This window comes from Scyliorhinus torazame, chromosome 5 (assembly GCF_047496885.1).
Source record: "Scyliorhinus torazame isolate Kashiwa2021f chromosome 5, sScyTor2.1, whole genome shotgun sequence".
Taxonomy (NCBI): Eukaryota; Metazoa; Chordata; class Chondrichthyes; order Carcharhiniformes; family Scyliorhinidae; genus Scyliorhinus; species Scyliorhinus torazame.
In genome coordinates this window covers 138320210-138340732 of record NC_092711.1, presented here as the reverse complement: position 1 = coordinate 138340732, position 20523 = coordinate 138320210, and the positions used below count along the sequence as shown (strand labels likewise).

The following is a 20523-nucleotide window of genomic DNA, read 5'->3' as shown; positions in this document are numbered from 1 at the left end:
TTTCTCTCTCCCTCACTTCCCAGTCTAATCCCACTCTCTCTCTGACTCCCCACCCAGTCTAATTCCACTCTCTCCTCACTCGTCCCCGACTGATTAAAAGCCTGTCGATCTCGGCCTGGAAAATGTTCAAGGACTCGGCGTTCACAGCTTCCTGGGGTAAGGAATTCCAAAGATTCATCGCTCCAAGGGAAGAAATTCTTCCTCAAATCCGCCTTAATCAAGCAGCACCTTATTCGGCAACTATGTCCTCTGGTCCTACACTCTCTAACCCCTCTCTCTAACTCTCTGAACTGCAAGGAGTACAGACCCAACTTGTCCAATCTTCCCTCAAATGGAAGTCCCTCCATACCGGGATCATCCTCTGTAAATCTCCTCTGTAATGTCTCCAATTATATCTTTCCTCAAATAAGGGGACCAAAACTGTACACGTTGTTCTAAATGTGGCCTCACTAGTACCTCGTCCAGTTGCAGCAACATCTCTTTATCTTTATACTCCAGCCCCCTCAAAGACAGCATTCCATGAACCTTCCCCGTTACCTACTGGATCTGTACGCTCTGGTTTTCATGAACAAAAGCCCTCAAGTCCCTCTGTGTTCCAGCTTTCTGCAGCCTGACTCCATTTAAATAATAATCCACCTCCCGAGGGCAGCACGGTGGAGCAGTGGGTTAGCACTGCTGCCTCGCGGTGCCGAGGTCCCAGGTGCGATCCCGGCTCTGGGTCACTGTCTATGTGGAGTTTGCACATTCTCCCCGTGTCTGCGTGGGTTTCGCCCCCACAACCCAAAGATGTGCAGGGTAGGTGGATTGGCCACGCTAAATCGCCCTTTAATTGGTAAAAAATGAATTGGGTTCTCTAAATTTAAAAAACAAAAAAGAATCAACCTTCTCATTCTTTCCCACATTGAATTCCATTCGCCACTTTTCTGCCCACTTATATAACCTGTCCATATTTCTCTGTGAACTATTTATATCCTCTTCGCGGCCTGCTTTCCCTCCTACCAACTTTTGTATCATCCCCACATTTGTCCACAGTGGACCCAGTTTCTTCCTCCAAATCATTCATCTGTATCGTGAAAAGCTGCAGTCCCAACACTGATCTCCCTCGTACTCCACTGGTTACTGCCCTCCAACCAGAGAAAGACCGCTCTCCCCCTCTCCACCCCCCCCCCCCACCCCCCCCCCCCCACACTACTCACTGCTTCCTGTATCCATGCCAGAATGTTACCTCTGTCATGTGAGAGTACCTTTAAGACATGGATGTTTCAGCAATGTACCTTTAAGAAAACAGTGATGTCAGAGAGAGGGTGGGGCTGAGCTCGGGTCAGCCATTTTGGAATTTTGCAGTTTAGTTTTGCAGTTTGAAAAGAGCTTGGGGAGTGTCTGCGTTTGCTGTGAGCTGGATCTCTGCCATGAAAGACTATCTCTGGATCATTTGGGTGATTTAAACTTATAATAGTAAAGCCTTTAACCTGATGTGATTTTGTTTAAAGGTGTTCAGTCTCTTGGAAGTTTGAAGGAACATTTTAAGGAGTTATTTACTGTTGCAATATTTTCTGAGTTATCTTTGAAGTAAGGGGTGTTAAGAGATCCAATGTTTATTTAAGATGTTAAGTTGAGTTCATGGAATAACCAGGGTTTTGTGTTTAAAAACTCTCGTGCCCATAATTGTAATCCCATACCTAGGGAAAAAGCCGTGTGCTCGGAAAAGCAACAAATCCATTAAAGGGAGAGATTGGTTGAACTCCATGATACATTTTGGGGTTCTGAAAACACCTCGCCCATAACACCTCCAACACCAAACCGTAGCAGCCTTTTGAGTGGCCCCTTATCAAATGCTTTTTGAAACTCCAAATATACAACATCGGCTGGTTCTCCCCTATCTACTCTGCAAGAAACCTCCTCAAAGAATTCCAGTAAATTTGCCAGACATCAGTTCCCCTTGATGACTGCTTGATCAGATTCTGACTTTCCAAATGCACCACTATTCTCTCCTGAATAATCGATTCCAATATTGTAGTTACATTGTATATGTTGTGTTGCCCTATTATGTATTTTCTTTTATTCCCTTTTCTTCTCATGTACTTAATGATCTGTTGAGCTGCTCGCAGAAAAATACTTTTCATTGTACCTCGGTACACGTGACAATAAACAAATCCAATCCAATCCAATCCAATTGCTGAAGTTAGACTAGCTGGACTGTAGTTCCCAACATTTTTGCCGACATCCCTTTTCGAACAAGGGTAACACAATGCATGGCACCGTGGTTCCCACTGCTGCCTCACAGCGCCAGGGACCCAGGTTCGATTCCGGCCTTGGGTCACGGTCTGTGTGGAGTTTGCATGTTCTCCCCCGTGTCTGCATGGGTTTCCTCCTACAGTCCCAAATATTCATAGATTATTATAGAATTTACAGTGCAGAAGGAGGCCATTCGGTCCATCGAGTCCGCACCGGCTCTTTGAAAGCGCACCCTACCCAAGGTCAACACCTCCACCCTATCCCCATACCCCAGTAACCCCACCCAACATTAAGGGCAACCTTGGACACTAAGGGCAATTTATCACGGCCAATCCACCTAACCCGCACATCTTTGGACTGTGGGAGGAAACCGGAGCACCCGGAGGAAACCCACGCAGACACGGGGAGGACGTGCAGACTCCGCACAGACAGTGACCCAAGCAGGAATCGAACCTGGGACCCTGGAGCTGTGAAGCAATTGTGCTAACCACTGTGCTACCGTGCTGCCCTATTCTGCGAGTTAAATCGAGCAGCCAAGCTAAAATTGCCCCTCAGTGTCCAAAGATGTGCAGGTTGGGTGGGGTTACGGGGATATGGCGGTGGAGTGGGCCGAGGTCGGGTGCTCTTTCAGAGGGCCTGTGCAGACTCGATGGGCTGAACGGCCTCCTTCTGCACTGTAGGGATTCTATGGGTTCCATCGGCAGTTTTCTAATCCTTTGACACAGTTCCAGAATCCACTGAGGTTTGGAAAATGACGACCAGGACATCCACGAGCTCTGAGGCTATTTCCTTTAAGATCCTGCAGCGGAAACCATCAGATCCAGGGGACCTGTCAGCCTTTAACCCCATTAGTTTGCCCATAACTAATTATCTGGTGATGGTGGCTGTATTTAATTCCTCCCCCGTATTTTGTTTTGCTATTTCGGAAATATTTGTAGTATCCTCGACAGTAAAGACCAATGCGAAATATCTATTTAACTCCTCTGCCATTTCCTTGTTCCCCATAATTGCTTACCCCAATTTCATTCTTTAAGGGGCCCCACTGCCCGTTTCCATGCCGACTGTTCCCCCCTCCCTGTCCGTTTCCATGCCGACTGTTCCCCCTCCCTGTCCGTTTCCAATACGACTGTTCCCCCCTCCCTGTCCGTTTCCATGCCGACTGTTCCCCCTCCCTGTCTGTTTCCATGCCGACTGTTCCCCCTCCCTGTCCGTTTCCATGCCGACTGTTCCTCCTCCCTGTCTGTTTCCATGCTGACTGTTCCCCTCCCTGTCCGTTTCCATGCTGATTGTTCCCCCTCACTGTCTGTTTCCATGCCGACTGTTCCCCCTCCCTGTCCGTTTCCATGCCGACTGTACCCCCTCCCTGTCCGTTTCCATGCCGACTGTTGCCGCTGCCCGTCTGTTTCCATGCTGACTGTTCCCCTCCCTGTCCGTTTCCATGCCGACTGTTCCTCCTCCCTGTCCGTTTCCATGCCGACTGTTCCCCCTCCCTGTCCGTTTCCATGCCGACTGTTCCCCCTCCCTGTCCGTTTCCATGCTGACTGTTCCCCCTCCCTGTCCGTTTCCATGCCGACTGTACCCCCTCCCTGTCCGTTTCCATACCGACTGTTGCCGCTGCCCGTCTGTTGCCGCTGCCCCCCCCCCCCCACCCACTCCGCGCCGCACCTGCAAGAGCCGGTTCTGGTGTTGCCCATCGTCCTCGCCCGCTGCCCTGGGCGGCTGGACCTTCCCGCACCGCGTCAGCTGCCGCTGCAACTCGTCCTTGTCGAACAGCTGAGCTGGGTCGAGGGAGTGTCCATTGATGCGACTGACCAGGTATTCCTTGTAGTGGGACCTGCACGGAGAGGAAGCTAAGAGTGAGAATGAGAGTCACAACCTGGTTGGGGGGGGGGGGGGATAAGAGGATTTGAGGGGTCAGGGGTTCTCGGCAGGGGTTAGGGGGATCTGGGAGGGGTGGGGGGATCTGGGGGGGGTTGAGGGGATCAGGGAGGTCTGAGGGGGGGTTAGCAGGATAGATGTCAGGTTGAGGGGGGAATCTCACAGAAACCTATAAAATTCTAACAGGACTGGACAAGGTAGATGCAGGAAGGATGATCCCGATGGTGGGTGTGTCCAGAACCGGGGGCCACTGTGAGGACACGGGGTAGACCATTTAGGACCGAGAGGAGGAGAAATTATTTCACTCAGAAAGTGGTCGGCCTGTGGAATTCGTTACCACAGGAAGTAGTTGAGGCTAAAAGATTACACGTTTTCAAGAAGCAGTTCGATATAGCACTTAGGGCGAAGGGGATCAAAAGGTATTCGGGAGGGCAGCAAGGTGGAGCAGTGGGTTAGCCCTGCTGCCTCACGGCGCCGAGATCCCAGGTTCGATCCTGGCTCTGGGTCACTGTCCGTGTGGAGTTTGCACATTCTCCCCGTGTCTGCGTGGGTTTCGCCCCCACAACCCAAAGATGTGCAGGGTGGGTGGATTGGCCACGGTAAATCGCCCCTTAATTGGGAAAATTTATTTGGATATTCTAAATTTTCTGTAAAAAAATGAATTGGGGGGGGGGGGGCGCGGCAGAAAAAGGTGAAGAAGAAAGGCAGGGTCAGGCCACTGGGTTGGATGATCAGCCGTGAGCATGATGAATGACGGAGCAGGGCTCGAAGGGCCGAATGGCCTCTCCTGCTCCTATTTTCCAGGTTTCTATGAAATGCGTCAACAGGTCCCCAGGAGCAGTGATCCTGCGCCTGCAGGGGGCCAGCACGGCACTGGAGCGACTCACGCAGCTCCAGCAGCCGGTTACGGCGTCAAACGGGCGCCGCGGGTCTGCGCATGCGCACTGCGGCCGGGGCGAATTCGCGTTAGCTCCCTTCTCTGCACCGGCCCCAATGCAACATGGCGTAGAGCTACAGGGGCCGGCGTGGAGTGAAAGAGGCCCCCCACCAGGAGAAGCTGGCCCGCCGATCAGTAGGCCCCGATCGGCCTCCCCCCCCCCCCCCCCCCCGGCCGGGTTCGGATCCCCCCCCCGCAGAACGAACGGCGAGGTCCCGCCGGGTAAGACCACATGTGAACGGCGGCGGTAGGACTTGGGTTATCTCGGTGGCCACTAGGCCCATCTCGCGCGGAGAATGGCCGGGAGGGCCAGGTAGAGCGGCCCCTGACCGGTCGCCAGAGAATCAGCGGACCGGCCTCGGGGACAGAGAATCCCGCCCCCTATTTCTTTGTGCATCACTCCTGGAGTGAATCAGTCTTTCCCCACAGTGGGGTTTCGGTCCAGGATCCCAGCCACTGGTGGGGTCTGGTCTGGGATCGTAATAATGGGCAAAGAGGAGGTCGTTGGATGAGCGAAAAATTAATACAGGCGAGACCCTCCGGCCACCCCCTCTGGTGGCGGGAAATGGCCCGTCTGGGTCCTCTCGTCCTGCTGCTGTCAGCGAGATTTTCCATTGAATCCACCCGATGATGCCAGAAAACCCGTGCCATAGGAGCGCACCGCCGGCGGGGGCGAGGGAGGCGGGGCGAGGGAGGCGGGGCGAGGGAGGCGGGGCGAGGGAGGCGGGGGCGAGGGAGGCGGGGGCGAGCGAGGCGGGGCGAGCGAGGCGGGGCGAGCGAGGGAGGCGGGGCAGCAAAGGCTGGGATGTGGACGACTGTTGTTAACTCACTCGCACAGTCCCGCATGTCCCTCACGAGCCTCCACCCCACACGGTGCGTCAGTTAGATTATCGCCAACTTCCTTCTGCTCCTTCACTCGACAACGGCCTTGGGAAGGGGAGAGGAGAAAGTCAAGATAAATGGCCGTTATCCTGCATTCTCGCAGCCCTGCCTTGCTCTATCAGAACATTGGCTCCCCTTCCCTCACACGCCTCTCACCCCTTACACCACCTCCCGTCTCCCCCTCTGCCCCCCCGCGTCGCCCCCTCGGCCCCCCCACGTCTCCCCCTCGGCCCCCCCACGTCTCCCCCTCTGCCCCCCCACGTCTCCCCCTCTGCCCCCCCCACATCTCCCCCTCTGCCCCCCCCCGCGTCTCCCCCTCTGCCCCCCCCCGCGTCTCCCCCTCTGCACCCCCCCCCTCCCCCATCTGCCCCCCACGTCTCCCCCTCTGCCCCCCCGCATCTCCCCCTCTGCCACACCGATCCCCCCTGCGTCCCGTCTCCCTCCCTCCTGATGGGTCAGAGATTAAGGCAGTAGTTTGCACTCACGGTACTGTACAGTACTGGTCTCCTTAGTTAAGGAATGATGTGAATGCGTTGGAAGCAGTTCTGAGGAAGTTACTGGATTCAGACCTGGAATGGACGGGTTGCATTATGAGGAAAGGTTGGGACAGGCCGGGTTTAGAAGAGTGAGAGGCAGCTTGACTGAAGCCCATAAGATCCTGAGGGGGTCTTGGACAGGGTGGATGTGGAGAGGATCAACATCCTGGGGATTGCCACTGACCAGAAACTGAACTGGACCCAGCCATATAAATGCTGTGGCTACAAGAGCAGGTCAGAGACTGGGAATCCTGCGGTGAGTAACTCAGCTCCTGACTCCCCAAAGCCTGTCCACCATCTACAAGGCACGGGAATGTGATGGGATACTCTCCACTTGCCTGGGTGAGTGCGGCTCCGACAACACTCGAGAAGCTCGACACCACCCAGGACAAAGCAGCCCCGCTTTGATCGGCACCCCATCCACAAACATTCACTCCCTCCACCACCGACGCACAGTGACAGCAGCGTGTGTACCATCTACAAGATGCACCGCAGCGACTCACCAAGGCTCCTTCGACAGCACCTTCCAAACCCACCACCTCTACCATCTAGAAGGACAAGGGGCAGCAGACACATGGGGAACTCCACCACCTGCAAGTTCCCCTCCGAGCCCCACACTCACCATCCTGACTGGGAAATATATCGGCCGCTCCTTCACTGTCGCTGGGTCACAATCCTGGACCTCCCTCCCTGACAGCACTGTGGCTGTTACCCACACCACACAGGGACTGCAGCCGGTTCGAGAAGGCGGCTCACCCACCACCTTCTCAAGGGGCAATTAGGGACGGGATCTCTAGCCAGCGAAGACCACATCCCGTGAATGAATAAGAAAAAAAGATATTTCCTCTTGGGGCAGAATCTAGAACTGGGGCGGGGGTGGGGTGGGGGGGGGTCAGTGTTTAAAAATAAGGAGTCGCCCATTTAAAACGGAGATGAGGAGAAATATTTTCTCTCGGAGGGCGGCGAGTCTCTGGAACTTTCTTCCTCAAAGGGCGGTGGAAGCAGAGGCTCTGAATGTTTTTAAGGCCGAGCTGGATAGATTCTTGATTAATGCGATTAACTAGGGAGGGCGAAAGATTATGGCGGGGGCGAAAGGCCATGGCGGGGGCGCAAGGCCATGGCGGGGGCGCAAGGCCATGGCGGGGGCGCAAGGCCATGGCGGGGGCGCAAGGCCATGGCGGGGGCGCAAGGCCATGGCGGGGGCGCAAGGCCATGGCGGGGGCGCAAGGCCATGGCGGGGGCGCAAGGCCATGGCGGGGGCGCAAGGCCATGGCGGGGGCGCAAGGCCATGGCGGGGGCGCAAGGCCATGGCGGGGGCGCAAGGCCATGGCGGGGGCGCAAGGCCATGGCGGGGGCGCAAGGCCATGGCGGGGGCGCAAGGCCATGGCGGGGGGCGCAAGGCCATGGCGGGGGCGCAAGGCCATGGCGGGGGCGCAAGGCCATGGCGGGGGCGCAAGGCCATGGCGGGGGCGCAAGGCCATGGCGGGGGCGCAAGGCCATGGCGGGGGCGCAAGGCCATGGCGGGGGCGCAAGGCCATGGCGGGGGCGCAAGGCCATGGCGGGGGCGCAAGGCCATGGCGGGGGCGCAAGGCCATGGCGGGGGCGCAAGGCCATGGCGGGGGCGCAAGGCCATGGCGGGGGGCGCAAGGCCATGGCGGGGGCGCAAGGCCATGGCGGGGGCGCAAGGCCATGGCGGGGGCGCAAGGCCATGGCGGGGGCGCAAGGCCATGGCGGGGGCGCAAGGCCATGGCGGGGGCGCAAGGCCAAGGCGCAAGGCCAAGGCGGGGGCGCAAGGCCAAGGCGGGGGCGCAAGGCCATGGCGGGGGCGCAAGGCCATGGCGGGGGCGCAAGGCCATGGCGGGGGCGCAAGGCCATGGCGGGGGCGCAAGGCCATGGCGGGGGCGCAAGGCCATGGCGGGGGCGCAAGGCCATGGCGGGGGCGCAAGGCCATGGCGGGGGCGCAAGGCCATGGCGGGGGCGCAAGGCCATGGCGGGGGCGCAAGGCCATGGCGGGGGCGCAAGGCCATGGCGGGGGCGCAAGGCCATGGCGGGGGCGCAAGGCCATGGCGGGGGCGCAAGGCCATGGCGGGGGCGCAAGGCCATGGCGGGGGCGCAAGGCCATGGCGGGGGCGCAAGGCCATGGCGGGGGCGCAAGGCCATGGCGGGGGCGCAAGGCCATGGCGGGGGCGCAAGGCCATGGCGGGGGCGCAAGGCCATGGCGGGGGCGCAAGGCCATGGCGGGGGCGCAAGGCCATGGCGGGGGCGCAAGGCCATGGCGGGGGCGAAAGGCCATGGCGGGGGCGAAAGGCCATGGCGGGGGCGAAAGGCCATGGCGGGGGCGAAAGGCCATGGCGGGGGCGAAAGGCCATGGCGGGGGCGAAAGGTCATGGCGGGGGCGAAAGGCCATGGCGGGGGCGAAAGGTCATGGCGGGGGCGAAAGGTCATGGCGGGGGCGAAAGGTCATGGCGGGGGCGAAAGGTCATGGCGGGGGCGAAAGGTCATGGCGGGGGCGAAAGGTCATGGCGGGGGCGAAAGGTCATGGCGGGGGCGAAAGGTCATGGCATGGGTAGACATGAATGTGTAGGGTTCAAGTTACAATCAGGTTAGCCGTGAACCTACTGGACAGAGAAGCAGGCTCGAGGGGACGAATGGCCTGTGCTCCTGCTCCTAAACCTTATGCTCATTTGAGAGCACAGAGTTAAAGGCAAGAGGTGCAACGCACTAATGGGAGAATTACTTCAACGCAGGAGGCCCAGGCGTGAAGTTGAGTGACCTGAATTAGGGGGGAAAAAGATCAAGGGTGAGTCTCACGTGACCAAATGAGCTTGGAGGAGATGACACGAGGCGAGGGACAGAGAAAGAGAGAAAAAAACTAGAGGAAGGGGCATATTTAGGCCGTGGGCAAATGTCACGGGAGTGTCCCTTTAAATAAATGATTTTGGCTTATCACATGGCTTCAGTGATGTCATTGTGTGGGTGGAGCTGGGCTGTGGCTCTGCTTTTTACTTTTGTTTTGAGGTTCTGGACTGGTTTGAACTGCACAGGTTGAAAGAAGTGTTTCTCTATCTTCATTTTAAAAGCTGTTTCCAGACTGCGCGATAACTTAAAAGAGATAATTGCTTTCTGGGAGGAATTCAAACCTGCTGTTTGAAGAGGGGAACAGAGCATCAATAACAAGTCTCATACCAGTAAGAGTGCAGTGTGCTGGGCCACACCTTTGAACAGGAGGTACTGGTTTATGGGATCTTGTTATTAAATTGGAACAGTTAAAGGGGGGAATTTATTTAGGGTTATACATAGATTCCTGTAGCTGTGTGGGGTATTTATGTTTGTAATTGATAAAAATGCTTACTGTGTGTGTTTATAAAAATGTTAACTAAATTCGTAGAATAAAGCTTGTTTTGATTAAAAGTGCTTAAGGCCTCTGTTGAATAACACCTGAAAGGCAGCCCTTGTGCTCATCGGAACCAAAATCAATAACCAATTGTAGGTCAGGTGAACTCCATGATATACTTTGGAGTTTTCTAAACCCTGGCTCATAACGCGACTGACTGCTGGAGGTGAGGGCGGAGGGGGGCAGGAGATTAAGGAGATCGGTGACCCTGGAACGGTGTGGAGCTTCAACAGAAAACCTCACTGACCTCCCGGTGTGGGCTCAGCTCCGACTGGAGGGTCTGTGTCAAAGTTCACGTTGTTGTTCTGCAAGAGAGAGGAAGAATGAAAACATATTCAAAATTAACGTGGAGCCCATTGGCAGAGGTCAAAGGATCCCCGAGATCGGCCTCTCTGCTCACCGAAGCTCGGAGCAATGAGCTGCCTGCTCCCTCTGGCACAGTCGCTCTCGCACTCGCCCCCACCCATCCTGCCCCTCTGGCACACCCTCCTGGCACAACGCGTTTATTTCCGCCACCTCACTTGCCCTCCGCCTTCCTCTGCTCACACCAAACCTTGCTGGCCCCACCCCACCTCGGTCACCCTCCCATGATGCATCACTCCCATCCTCCAACCTGTCCGTCCCGACGCTTGACTTGCCCTCTACAGTGGCCATCCGCCACCCCCTCGTTCACCATCCACCTCCTGCCCATCACATCGGCCCTCCCTCAGTCCCAGCTTCCCAACCTGCCTCGGCCCTCAGGTCCCATTTCCCATTCCCAACAATTGCCGCGTGCCATCCCTGACTCCGTCCCACTTCCCGCCGTCTCCGTCCCCATCGCCCGATGACACCACACCGTCGCCGCCTGCCAGTGTCACCTTTAGCAGGCTCTGCAGTCTGATCACGGGCCAGTCGCGGAGGTAGAAGAGACAATCGCGAGGATGGTGGGCGTGCAGGGTATCCTTCAGGAGGCACACGGGGTCGGAACACTTCTGAAAAGCAAAACGGCGACACCGTCACCAGTAGCCGTGCCCGTGAACCCCGTGTGCGTGAACCCCGTGCCCATGAACCCCGCACCCGCTTCGCACAAGCAAGCAGCTACCAACACTCCAGATCACTCCTCCGAGGGCGCATAGGGAGAGAGGGTTTACTGAGTGACAGTGTGAGAGAGCTGGATTAACATCAGTACAGACACAGTCAGTAACACAGGGTGCTGGGGGAGAGGTGTTACTGAGTGATAGTGTGAGGAGGCTGGATTAACATCAGTACAGACACAGTCAGTAACACAGGGTGCTGGGGGAGAGGGGTTACTGAGTGATAGTGTGAGGGAGCTGGATTAACATCAGTACAGACACAGTCAGTAACACAGGGTGCTGGGGGAGAGGGGTTACTGAGTGACAGTGTGAGGGAGCTGGATTAACATCAGTACAGATACAGTCAGTAACACAGGGTGCTGGGGGAGAGGGGTTACTGAGTGACAGTGTGAGGGAGCTGGATTAACATCAGGACAGAAACAGTCAGTAACACAGGGTGCTGGGGGAGAGAGGAGTTACTGAGTGACAGTGTGAGGGAGCTGGATTAACATCAGTACAGATACAGTCAGTAACACAGGGTGCTGGGGGAGAGGTGTTACTGAGTGACAGTGTGAGGGAGCTGGATTAACATCAGTACAGACACAGTCAGTAACACAGGGTGCTGGGGGAGAGGGTTTACTGAGTGACAGTGTGAGGGAGCTGGATTAACATCAGTACAGTTACAGTCAGTAACACAGGATGCAGGGGGGAGAGGGGTTACTGAGTGACAGTGTGAGGGAGCTGGATTAACATCAGTACAGATACAGTCAGTAACACAGGGTGCTGGGGGGAGAGGGGTTACTGAGTAACAGTGTGAGGGAGCTGGATTAACATCAGTACAGACACAGTCAGTAACACAGCGTGCTGGGGGCAGAGGGGTTACTGAGTGACAGTGTGAGGGAGCTGGATTAACATCAGTACAGATACAGTCAGGAACACAGGGTGCTGGGGGGAGAGGGGTTACTGAGTGACAGTGTGAGGGAGCTGGATTAACATCAGTACAGATACAGTCAGTAACACAGGGTGCTGGGGGAGAGGGGTTACTGAGTGACAGTGTGAGGGAGCTGGATTAACATCAGTACAGGTACAGTCAGTAACACAGGGTGCTGGGAGAGAGGGGTTACTGAGTGACAGTGTGAAGGAGCTGGATTAACATCAGTACAGATACAGTCAGTAACACAGGGTGCTGGGGGAGAGGGGTTACTGAGTGACAGTGTGAGGGAGCTGGATTAACATCAGTACAGATAGAGTCAGTAACACAGGGTGCTGGGGGGAGAGGGGTTACTGAGTGACGTGTGAGGGAGCTGGATTAACATCAGTACAGATACAGTCAGTAACACAGGGTGCTGGGGGGACAAGTTACTGAGTGACAGTGTGAGGGAGCTGATTTAACATCAGCACAGATACAGTCAGTAACACAGGGTGCTGGGGGAGAGGGGTTACTGAGTGACAGTGTGAGGGAGCTGGATTAACATCAGTACAGCTACAGTCAGTAACACAGGGTGCTGGGGAGAGGGGTTACTGAGTGACAGTGTGAGGGAGCTGGATTAACATCAGTACAGATACAGTCAGTAACACAGGGTGCTGGGGGAGAGGGATTACTGAGTGACAGTGTGAGGGAGCTGGATTAACATCAGTACAGATACAGTCAGTAACACAGGGTGCTGGGAGAGAGGGGTTACTGAGTGACAGTGTGAAGGAGCTGGATTAACATCAGTACAGATACAGTCAGTAACACAGGGTGCTGGGGGAGAGGGGTTACTGAGTGACAGTGTGAGGGAGCTGGATTAACATCAGTACAGATACAGTCAGTAACACAGGGTGCTGGGGGGAGAGGGGTTACTGAGTGACAGTGTGAGGGAGCTGGATTAACATCAGTACAGATACAGTCAGTATCACAGGGTGCTGGTGGGAGAGGGGTTACTGAGTGATAGTGTGAGGGAGCTGGATTAACATCAGTACAGATAGTCAGTAACAAAGGGTGCTGGGGAGAGAGGGTTTACTGAGTGACAGTGTGAGGGAGCTGGATTAACATCAGTACGGATACAGTCAGTAACACAGGGTGCTGGGGAGAGAGGGGTTACTGAGTGACAGTGTGAGGGAGCTGGATTAACATCAGTACAGATACAGTCAGTAACACAGGGTGCTGGGGGAGAGGGGTTACTGAGTGACAGTGTGAGGGAGCTGGATTAACATCAGTACAGATACAGTCATTAACACGGTGCTGGGGGAGAGGGGTTTACTGAGTGACAGTGAGAGAGAGCTGGATTAACATCAGTACAGATACAGTCAGTAACACAGGGTGCTGGGGGGAGAGGGGTTACTGAGTGACAGTGTGAGGGAGCTGGATTAACATCAGTACAGATACAGTCAGGAACACAGGGTGCTGGGGGAGAGGGTTTACTGAGTGACAGTGTGAGGGAGCTGGATTAACATCAGTACAGATACAGTCAGTAACACAGGGTGCTGGGAGAGAGGGGTTACTGAGTGACAGTGTGAGGGAGCTGGATTAACATCAGTACAGATACAGTCAGTAACACTGGGTGCTGGGGGAGAGGGGTTACTGAGTGACAGTGTGAGGGAGCTGGATTAATATCAGTACAGATACAGTCAGTAACACAGGGTGCTGGGGGAGAGGGGTTACTGAGTGACAGTGTGAGGGAGCTGGATTAACATCAGTACAGATACAGTCAGTAACACAGGGTGCTGGGGGGAGAGGGGTTACTGAGTGACAGTGTGAGGGAGCTGGATTAACATCATAGAACATAGAACATAGAACATAGAAAATACAGCACAGAACAGGCCCTTCGGCCCACGATGTTGTGCCGAACCATTGTCCTAGATTAATCATAGATTATCATTGAATCTACAGTGCAGAAGGAGGCCATTCGGCCCCCTGAGTCTGCACCAGCTCTTGGAAAGAGCACCCTACCCAAACTCAACACCTCCACCCAACACCAAGGGCAATTTGGACATTAAGGGCAATTTATCATTGGCCAATTCACCTAACCCGCACATCTTTGGACTGTGGGAGGAAACCGGAGCACCCGGAGGAAACCCACGCAGACACGGGGAGGACGTGCAGACTCCGCACAGTACAGATACAGTCAGTAACACAGGGTGCTGGAGGGAGAGGGGTTACTGAGTGACAGTGTCAGGGAGCTGGATTAACATCAGTACAGGGACAGTCAGGAACACAGGGTGCTGGGGGACAGGGGTTACTGAGTGACAGTGTGAGGGAGCTGCATTAACATCAGGACAGATACAGTCAGTAACACAGGGTGCTGGGTACAGGGGTTACTGAGTGACAGTGTGAGGGAGCTGGATTAACATCAGTACAGATACAGTCAGTAACACAGGGTGCTGGGGGAGAGGGGTTACTGAGTGACAGTGTGAGGGAGCTGGATTAACATCAGTACAGACACAGTCAGTAACACAGGGTGCTGGGGGAGAGGGGTTACTGAGTGACAGTGTGAGGGAGCTGGATTAACATCAGTACAAATAGTGAGTAACACAAGGTGCTGGGGAGAGGGGTTACTGAGTGACAGTGTGAGGGGGCTGGATTAACATCAGTACAGATACAGTCAGTAACACAGGGTGCTGGGGGAGAGGGGTTACTGAGTGACAGTGTGAGGGAGCTGCATTAACATCAGTACAGATACAGTCAGTAACACAGGGTGCTGGGGGGAGAGGGGTTACTGAGTGACAGTGTGAGGGAGCTGGATTAACATCAGTACAGATACAGTCAGTAACACAGGGTGCTGGGGGAGAGGGGTTACTGAGTGAAAGTGTGAGGGAGCTGGATTAACATCAGTACAGACAGAGTCAGTAACACAGGGTGCTGGGGGAGAGGGGCTACTGAGTGACAGTGTGAGGGAGCTGGTTTAACATCAGTACAGATACAGTCAGTAACACAGGGTGCTGGAGGGAGAGGGGTTACTGAGTGACAGTGTGAGGGAGCTGGATTAACATCAGTACCGATACAGTCAGTAACACAGGGTACTGGGGAGAGAGGGGTTACTGAGTGACAGTGTGAGGGAGCTGGATTAACATCAGTACCGATACAGTCAGTAACACAGGGTGCTGGGGGAGGGGGGTTACTGAGTAACAGTGTGAGGGAGCTGGATTAACATCAGTACAGATACAGTCAGTAACACAGGGTGCTGGGGGAGGGGGGTTACTGAGTAACAGTGTGAGGGAGCTGGATTAACATCAGTACAGATACAGTCAGTAACACAGGGTGCTGGGGGAGGGGGGTTACTGAGTGACAGTGTGAGGGAGCTGGATTAACATCAGTACAGATACAGTCAGGAAAACAGGGTGCTGGGGGAGAGGGGTTACTGAGTGACAGTGTGAGGGAGCTGGATTAACATCAGTACAGATACAGTCAGTAACACAGGGTGCTGGGGGATGGGGTTACTGAGTGACAGTGTGAGGGAGCTGGATTAACATCAGTACAGATACAGTCAGTAACACAGGGTGCTGGGGGAGAGGGGTTACTGAGTGACAGTGTGAGGGAGCTGGATTAACATCAGTACAGGTACAGTCAGGAACACAGGGTGCTGGGGGACAGGGGTTACTGAGTGACAGTGTGAGGAAGATGGATTAACATCAGTACAGATACAGTCAGTAACACAGGGTGCTGGGTAGAGGGGTTACTGAGTGACAGTGTGAGGGAGCTGGATTAACATGAGTACAGATACAGTCAGTAACACAGGGTGCTGGGGGAGAGGGGTTACTGAGTGACAGTGTGAGGGAGCTGGATTAACATCAGTACAGATAGTCAGTAATACAGGGTGCTGGGGGAGAGGGGTTACTGAGTGACAGTGTGAGGGAGATGGATTAACATCAGTACAGAGACAGTCAGTAACACAGGGTGCTGGGGGGAGAGGGGTTACTGAGTGACAGTGTGAGGGAGCTGGATCAACATCAGTACAGATACAGTCAGTAACACAGGGTGCTGGGGAGAGGGGGGTTACTGAGTGACAGTGTGAGGGAGCTGGATTAACATCAGTACAGATACAGTCAGTAACACAGGGTGCTGGGGGAGAGGGGTTACTGAGTAACAGTGTGAGGGAGCTGGATTAACATCAGTACCGATACAGTCAGTAACACAGGGTGCTGGGGAGAGGGGTTACTGAGTGACAGTGTGAGGGAGCTGGATTAACATCAGTACAGATACAGTCAGTAACACAGGGTGCTGGGGGAGAGGGGTTACTGAGTAACAGTGTGAGGGAGCTGGATTAACATCAGTACCGATACAGTCAGTAACACAGGGTGCTGGGGAGAGGGGTTACTGAGTGACAGTGTGAGGGAGCTGGATTAACATCAGTATAGATACAGTCAGTAACACAGGGTGCTGGGGGATGGGGTTACTGAGTGACAATGTGAGGGAGCTGGATTAACATCAGTACAGATACAGTCAGTAACACAGGGTGCTGGGGGAGAGGGGTTACTGAGTGACAGTGTGAGGGAGCTGGATTAACATCAGTACAGATACAGTCAGTAACACAGGGTTCTGGGGGAGAGGGGTTACTGAGTGACAGTGTGAGGGAGCTGGATTAACATCAGTACAGATACAGTCAGTAACACAGGGTGCTGGGGGAGAGGGGTTACTGAGTGACAGTGTGAGGGAGCTGGATTAACACCAGTACAGATACAGTCAGTAACACAGGGTGCTGGAGAGAGGGGTTACTGAGTGACAGTGTGAGGGAGCTGGATTAACATCAGGACAGATACAGTCAGTAACACAGTGTGCTGGGGGGAGAGGGGTTACTGAGTGACAGTGTGAGGGAGCTGGATTAACATCAGTACAGATACAGTCAGTAACACAGGGTGCTGGGGGAGAGGGGTTACTGAGTGACAGTGTGAGGGAGCTGGATTAACACCAGTACAGATACAGTCAGTAACACAGGGTGCTGGAGAGAGGGGTTACTGAGTGACAGTGTGCGGGAGCTGGATTAATATCAGGACAGATACAGTCAGTAACACAGGGTGCTTGGGGGGAGAGGAGTTACTGAGTGACAGCGTGAGGGAGCTGGATTAACATCAGTACAGATACAGTCAGTAACACAGGGTGCTGGAGGAGAGGGGTTACTGAGTGACAGTGTGAGGGAGCTGGATTAACATCAGTACAGATACAGTCAGTAACACAGGGTGCTGGGGAGAGAGGGGTTACTGAGTGACAGTGTGAGGGAGCTGGATTAACATCAGTATAGAAACAGTCAGTAACACAGGGTGCTGGGGGATGGGGTTACTGAGTGACAGTGTGAGGGAGCTGGATTAACATCAGGACAGATACAGTCAGTAACACAGGGTGCTGGGGGGAGAGGAGTTACTGAGTGACAGTGTGAGGGAGCTGGATTAACATCAGTACAGATACAGTCAGTAACACAGGGTGCTGGAGAGAGGAGTTACTGAGTGACAGTGTGAGGGAGCTGGATTAACATCAGTACAGATACAGTCAGTAACACAGGGTGCAGGGGGAGAGGGGTTACTGAGTGACAGTGTGAGGGAGCTGGATTTACATCTGTACAGATACAGTCAGTAACACAGGGTGCTGGGGGAGAGGGGTTACTGAGTGACACTCTTAGGGAGCTGGATTAACATCAGTACAGATACAGTCAGCAACACAGGGTGCTGGGGGACAGGGGTTACTGAGTTACAGTGTGAGGAAGATGGATTAACATCAGTACAGATACAGTCAGGAACACAGGGTGCTGGGGGACAGGGGTTACTGAGTGACAGTGTGAGGAAGATGGATTAACATCAGTACAGATACAGTCAGTAACACAGGGTGCTGGGTAGAGGGGTTACTGAGTGACAGTGTGAGGGAGCTGGATTAACATCAGTACAGATACAGTCAGTAACACAGGGTGCTGGGGGGAGAGGGGTTACTGAGTGACAGTGTGAGGGAGCTGGATTAACATCAGTACAGATACAGTCAGTAACACAGGGTGCTGGGGGGAGAGGGGTTACTGAGTGACAGTGTGAGGGAGCTGGATTAACATCAGTACAGACACAGTCAGTAACACAGGGTGCTGGGAGAGAGGGGTTACTGAGTGATAGTGTGAGGGAGCTGGATTAACATCAGTACAGATAGTCAGTAATACAGCGTGCTGGGGAAGAGGGGTTACTGAGTGACCGTGTGAGGGAGCTGGATTAACATCAGTACAGATACAGTCAGTAACACAGGGTGCTGGGGGAGAGGGGTTACTGAGTGACAGTGTGAGGGAGCTGGATTAACATCAGTACAGATAGTCAGTAATACAGGGTGCTGGGGGAGAGGGGTTACTGAGTGACAGTGTGAGGGAGCTGGATTAACATCAGTACAGACACAGTCAGTAACACAGGGTGCTGGGGGGAGAAGGGGTTACTGAGTGACAGTGTGAGGGAGCTGGATTAACATCAGTACAGATACAGTCAGTAACACAGGGTGCTGGGGGATAGGGGTTACTGAGTGACAGTGTGAGGGGGCTGGATTAACATCAGTACAGATACAGTCAGTAACACAGGGTGCTGGAGGAGAGGGGTTACTGAGTGACAGTGTGAGGGGGCTAGATTAACATCAGTACAGATACAGTCAGTAACACAGGGTGCAGGGGGAGAGGGGTTACTGAGTGACAGTGTGAGGGAGCTGGATTTACATCAGTACAGATACAGTCAGTAACACAGGGTGCTGGGGGAGAGGGGTTACTGAGTGACAGTGTGAGGGAGCTGGATTAACATCAGTACAGATACAGTCAGCAACACAGGGTGCTGGGAGTGAGTGGTTACTGAGTGATAGTGTGAGGGAGCTGGATTAACATCAGTACAGATACAGTCAGTAACACAGCGTGCTGGGGGATGGGGTTACTGAGTGACAGTGTGAGGGAGCTGGATTAACATCAGTACAGATACAGTCAGTAACACAGGGTGCTGGGGGAGAGAGGTTACTGAGTGATAGTGTGAGGGAGCTGGATTAACATCAGTACAGATACAGTCAGCAACACAGGGTGCTGGGAGTGAGTGGTTACTGAGTGATAGTGTGAGGGAGCTGGATTAACATCAGAACAGATACAGTCAGTAACACAGGGTGCTGGGGGATGGGGTTACTGAGTGACAGTGTGAGGGAGCTGGATTAACATCAGTACAGATACAGTCAGTAACACAGGGTGCTGGGGAGAGGGGTTACTGAGTGACAGTGTGAGGGAGCTGGATTAACATCAGTACAGGTACAGTCAGGAACACAGGGTGCTGGGGGACAGGGGTTACTGAGTGACAGTGTGAGGGAGATGGATTAACATCAGTACAGATACAGTCAGTAACACAGGGTGCTGGGTAGAGGGGTTACTGAGTGACAGTGTGAGGGAGCTGGATTAATATGAGTACAGATACAGTCAGTAACACAGGGTGCTGGGGGAGAGGGGTTACTGAGTGACAGTGTGAGGGAGCTGGATCAACATCAGTACAGATACAGTCAGTAACACAGGGTGCTGGGGAGAGGGGGGTTACTGAGTGACAGTGTGAGGGAGCTGGATTAACATCAGTACAGATACAGTCAGTAACACAGGGTGCTGGGGGAGAGGGGTTACTGAGTAAAAGTGTTAGGGAGCTGGATTAACATCAGTACCGATACAGTCAGTAACACAGGGTGCTGGGGAGAGGGGTTACTGAGTGACAGTGTGAGGGAGCTGGATTAACATCAGTACAGATACAGTCAGTAACACAGGGTGCTGGGGAGAGGGGTTACTGAGTGACAGTGTGAGGGAGCTGGATTAACATCAGTATAGAAACAGTCAGTAACACAGGGTGCTGGGGGATGGGGTTACTGAGTGACAGTGTGAGGGAGCTGGATTAACATCAGTACAGATACAGTCAGTAACACAGGGTGCTGGGGAATGGGGTTACTGAGTGACAGTGTGAGGGGGCTGGATTAACATCAGTACAGACACAGTCAGTAACACAGGGTGTGGGGGGAGAGGGTTTACTGAGTGACAGTGTGAGGGAGCTGGTTTAACATCAGTACAGATACAGCCAGTAACACAGGGTGCTGGGGAATGGGGTTACTGAGTGACAGTGTGAGGGAGCTGGATTAACATCAGGACAGATACAGTCAGTAACACAGGGTGCTTGGGGGGAGAGGAGTTACTGAGTGACAGTGTGAGGGAGCTGGATTAACATCAGTACAGATACAGTCAGTAACACAGGGTGCTGGAGGAGAGGGGTTACTGAGTGACAGTGTGAGGGAGCTGGATTAACATCAGTACAGATACAGTCAGTAACACAGGGTGCTGGGGAGAGAGGGGTTACTGAGTGACAGTGTGAGGGAGCTGGATTAACATCAGTATAGAAACAGTCAGTAACACAGGGTGCTGGGGGATGGGGTTACTGAGTGACAGTGTGAGGGAGCTGGATTAACATCAGGACAGATACAGTCAGTAACACAGGGTGCTGGGGGGAGAGGAGTTACTGAGTGACAGTGTGAGGGGGCTGGATTAACATCAGTACAGATACAGTCAGTAACACTGGGTGCTGGGGTGAGAGGGGTTACTGAGTGACAGTGTGAGGGAGCTGGATTAACATAAGTGCAGATACAGTCAGTAACACAGGGTGCAGGGGGAGAGGGGT

At 54.1% G+C, this 20523-nt stretch overlaps 1 protein-coding gene across 1 annotated transcript in view; it reads right to left on the bottom strand.

The window, feature by feature from the left end:
* Positions 1-2920: 2920 nt before the first annotated feature.
* The window catches only part of LOC140417936 (E3 ubiquitin-protein ligase RNF31-like), a 106454-nt gene continuing 88851 nt past the window's right edge, over positions 2921-20523 (bottom strand). Inside the window, exons 4-8 of the mRNA XM_072501368.1 lie at positions 10720-10833; positions 10110-10167; positions 5881-5977; positions 3901-4069; positions 2921-3034 (exon numbers count right to left, since the gene is read on the bottom strand). Coding sequence (XP_072357469.1) covers positions 2921-3034; positions 3901-4069; positions 5881-5977; positions 10110-10167; positions 10720-10833 — 552 coding nt within the window. The remainder of the gene's footprint in view (positions 3035-3900; positions 4070-5880; positions 5978-10109; positions 10168-10719; positions 10834-20523) is intronic.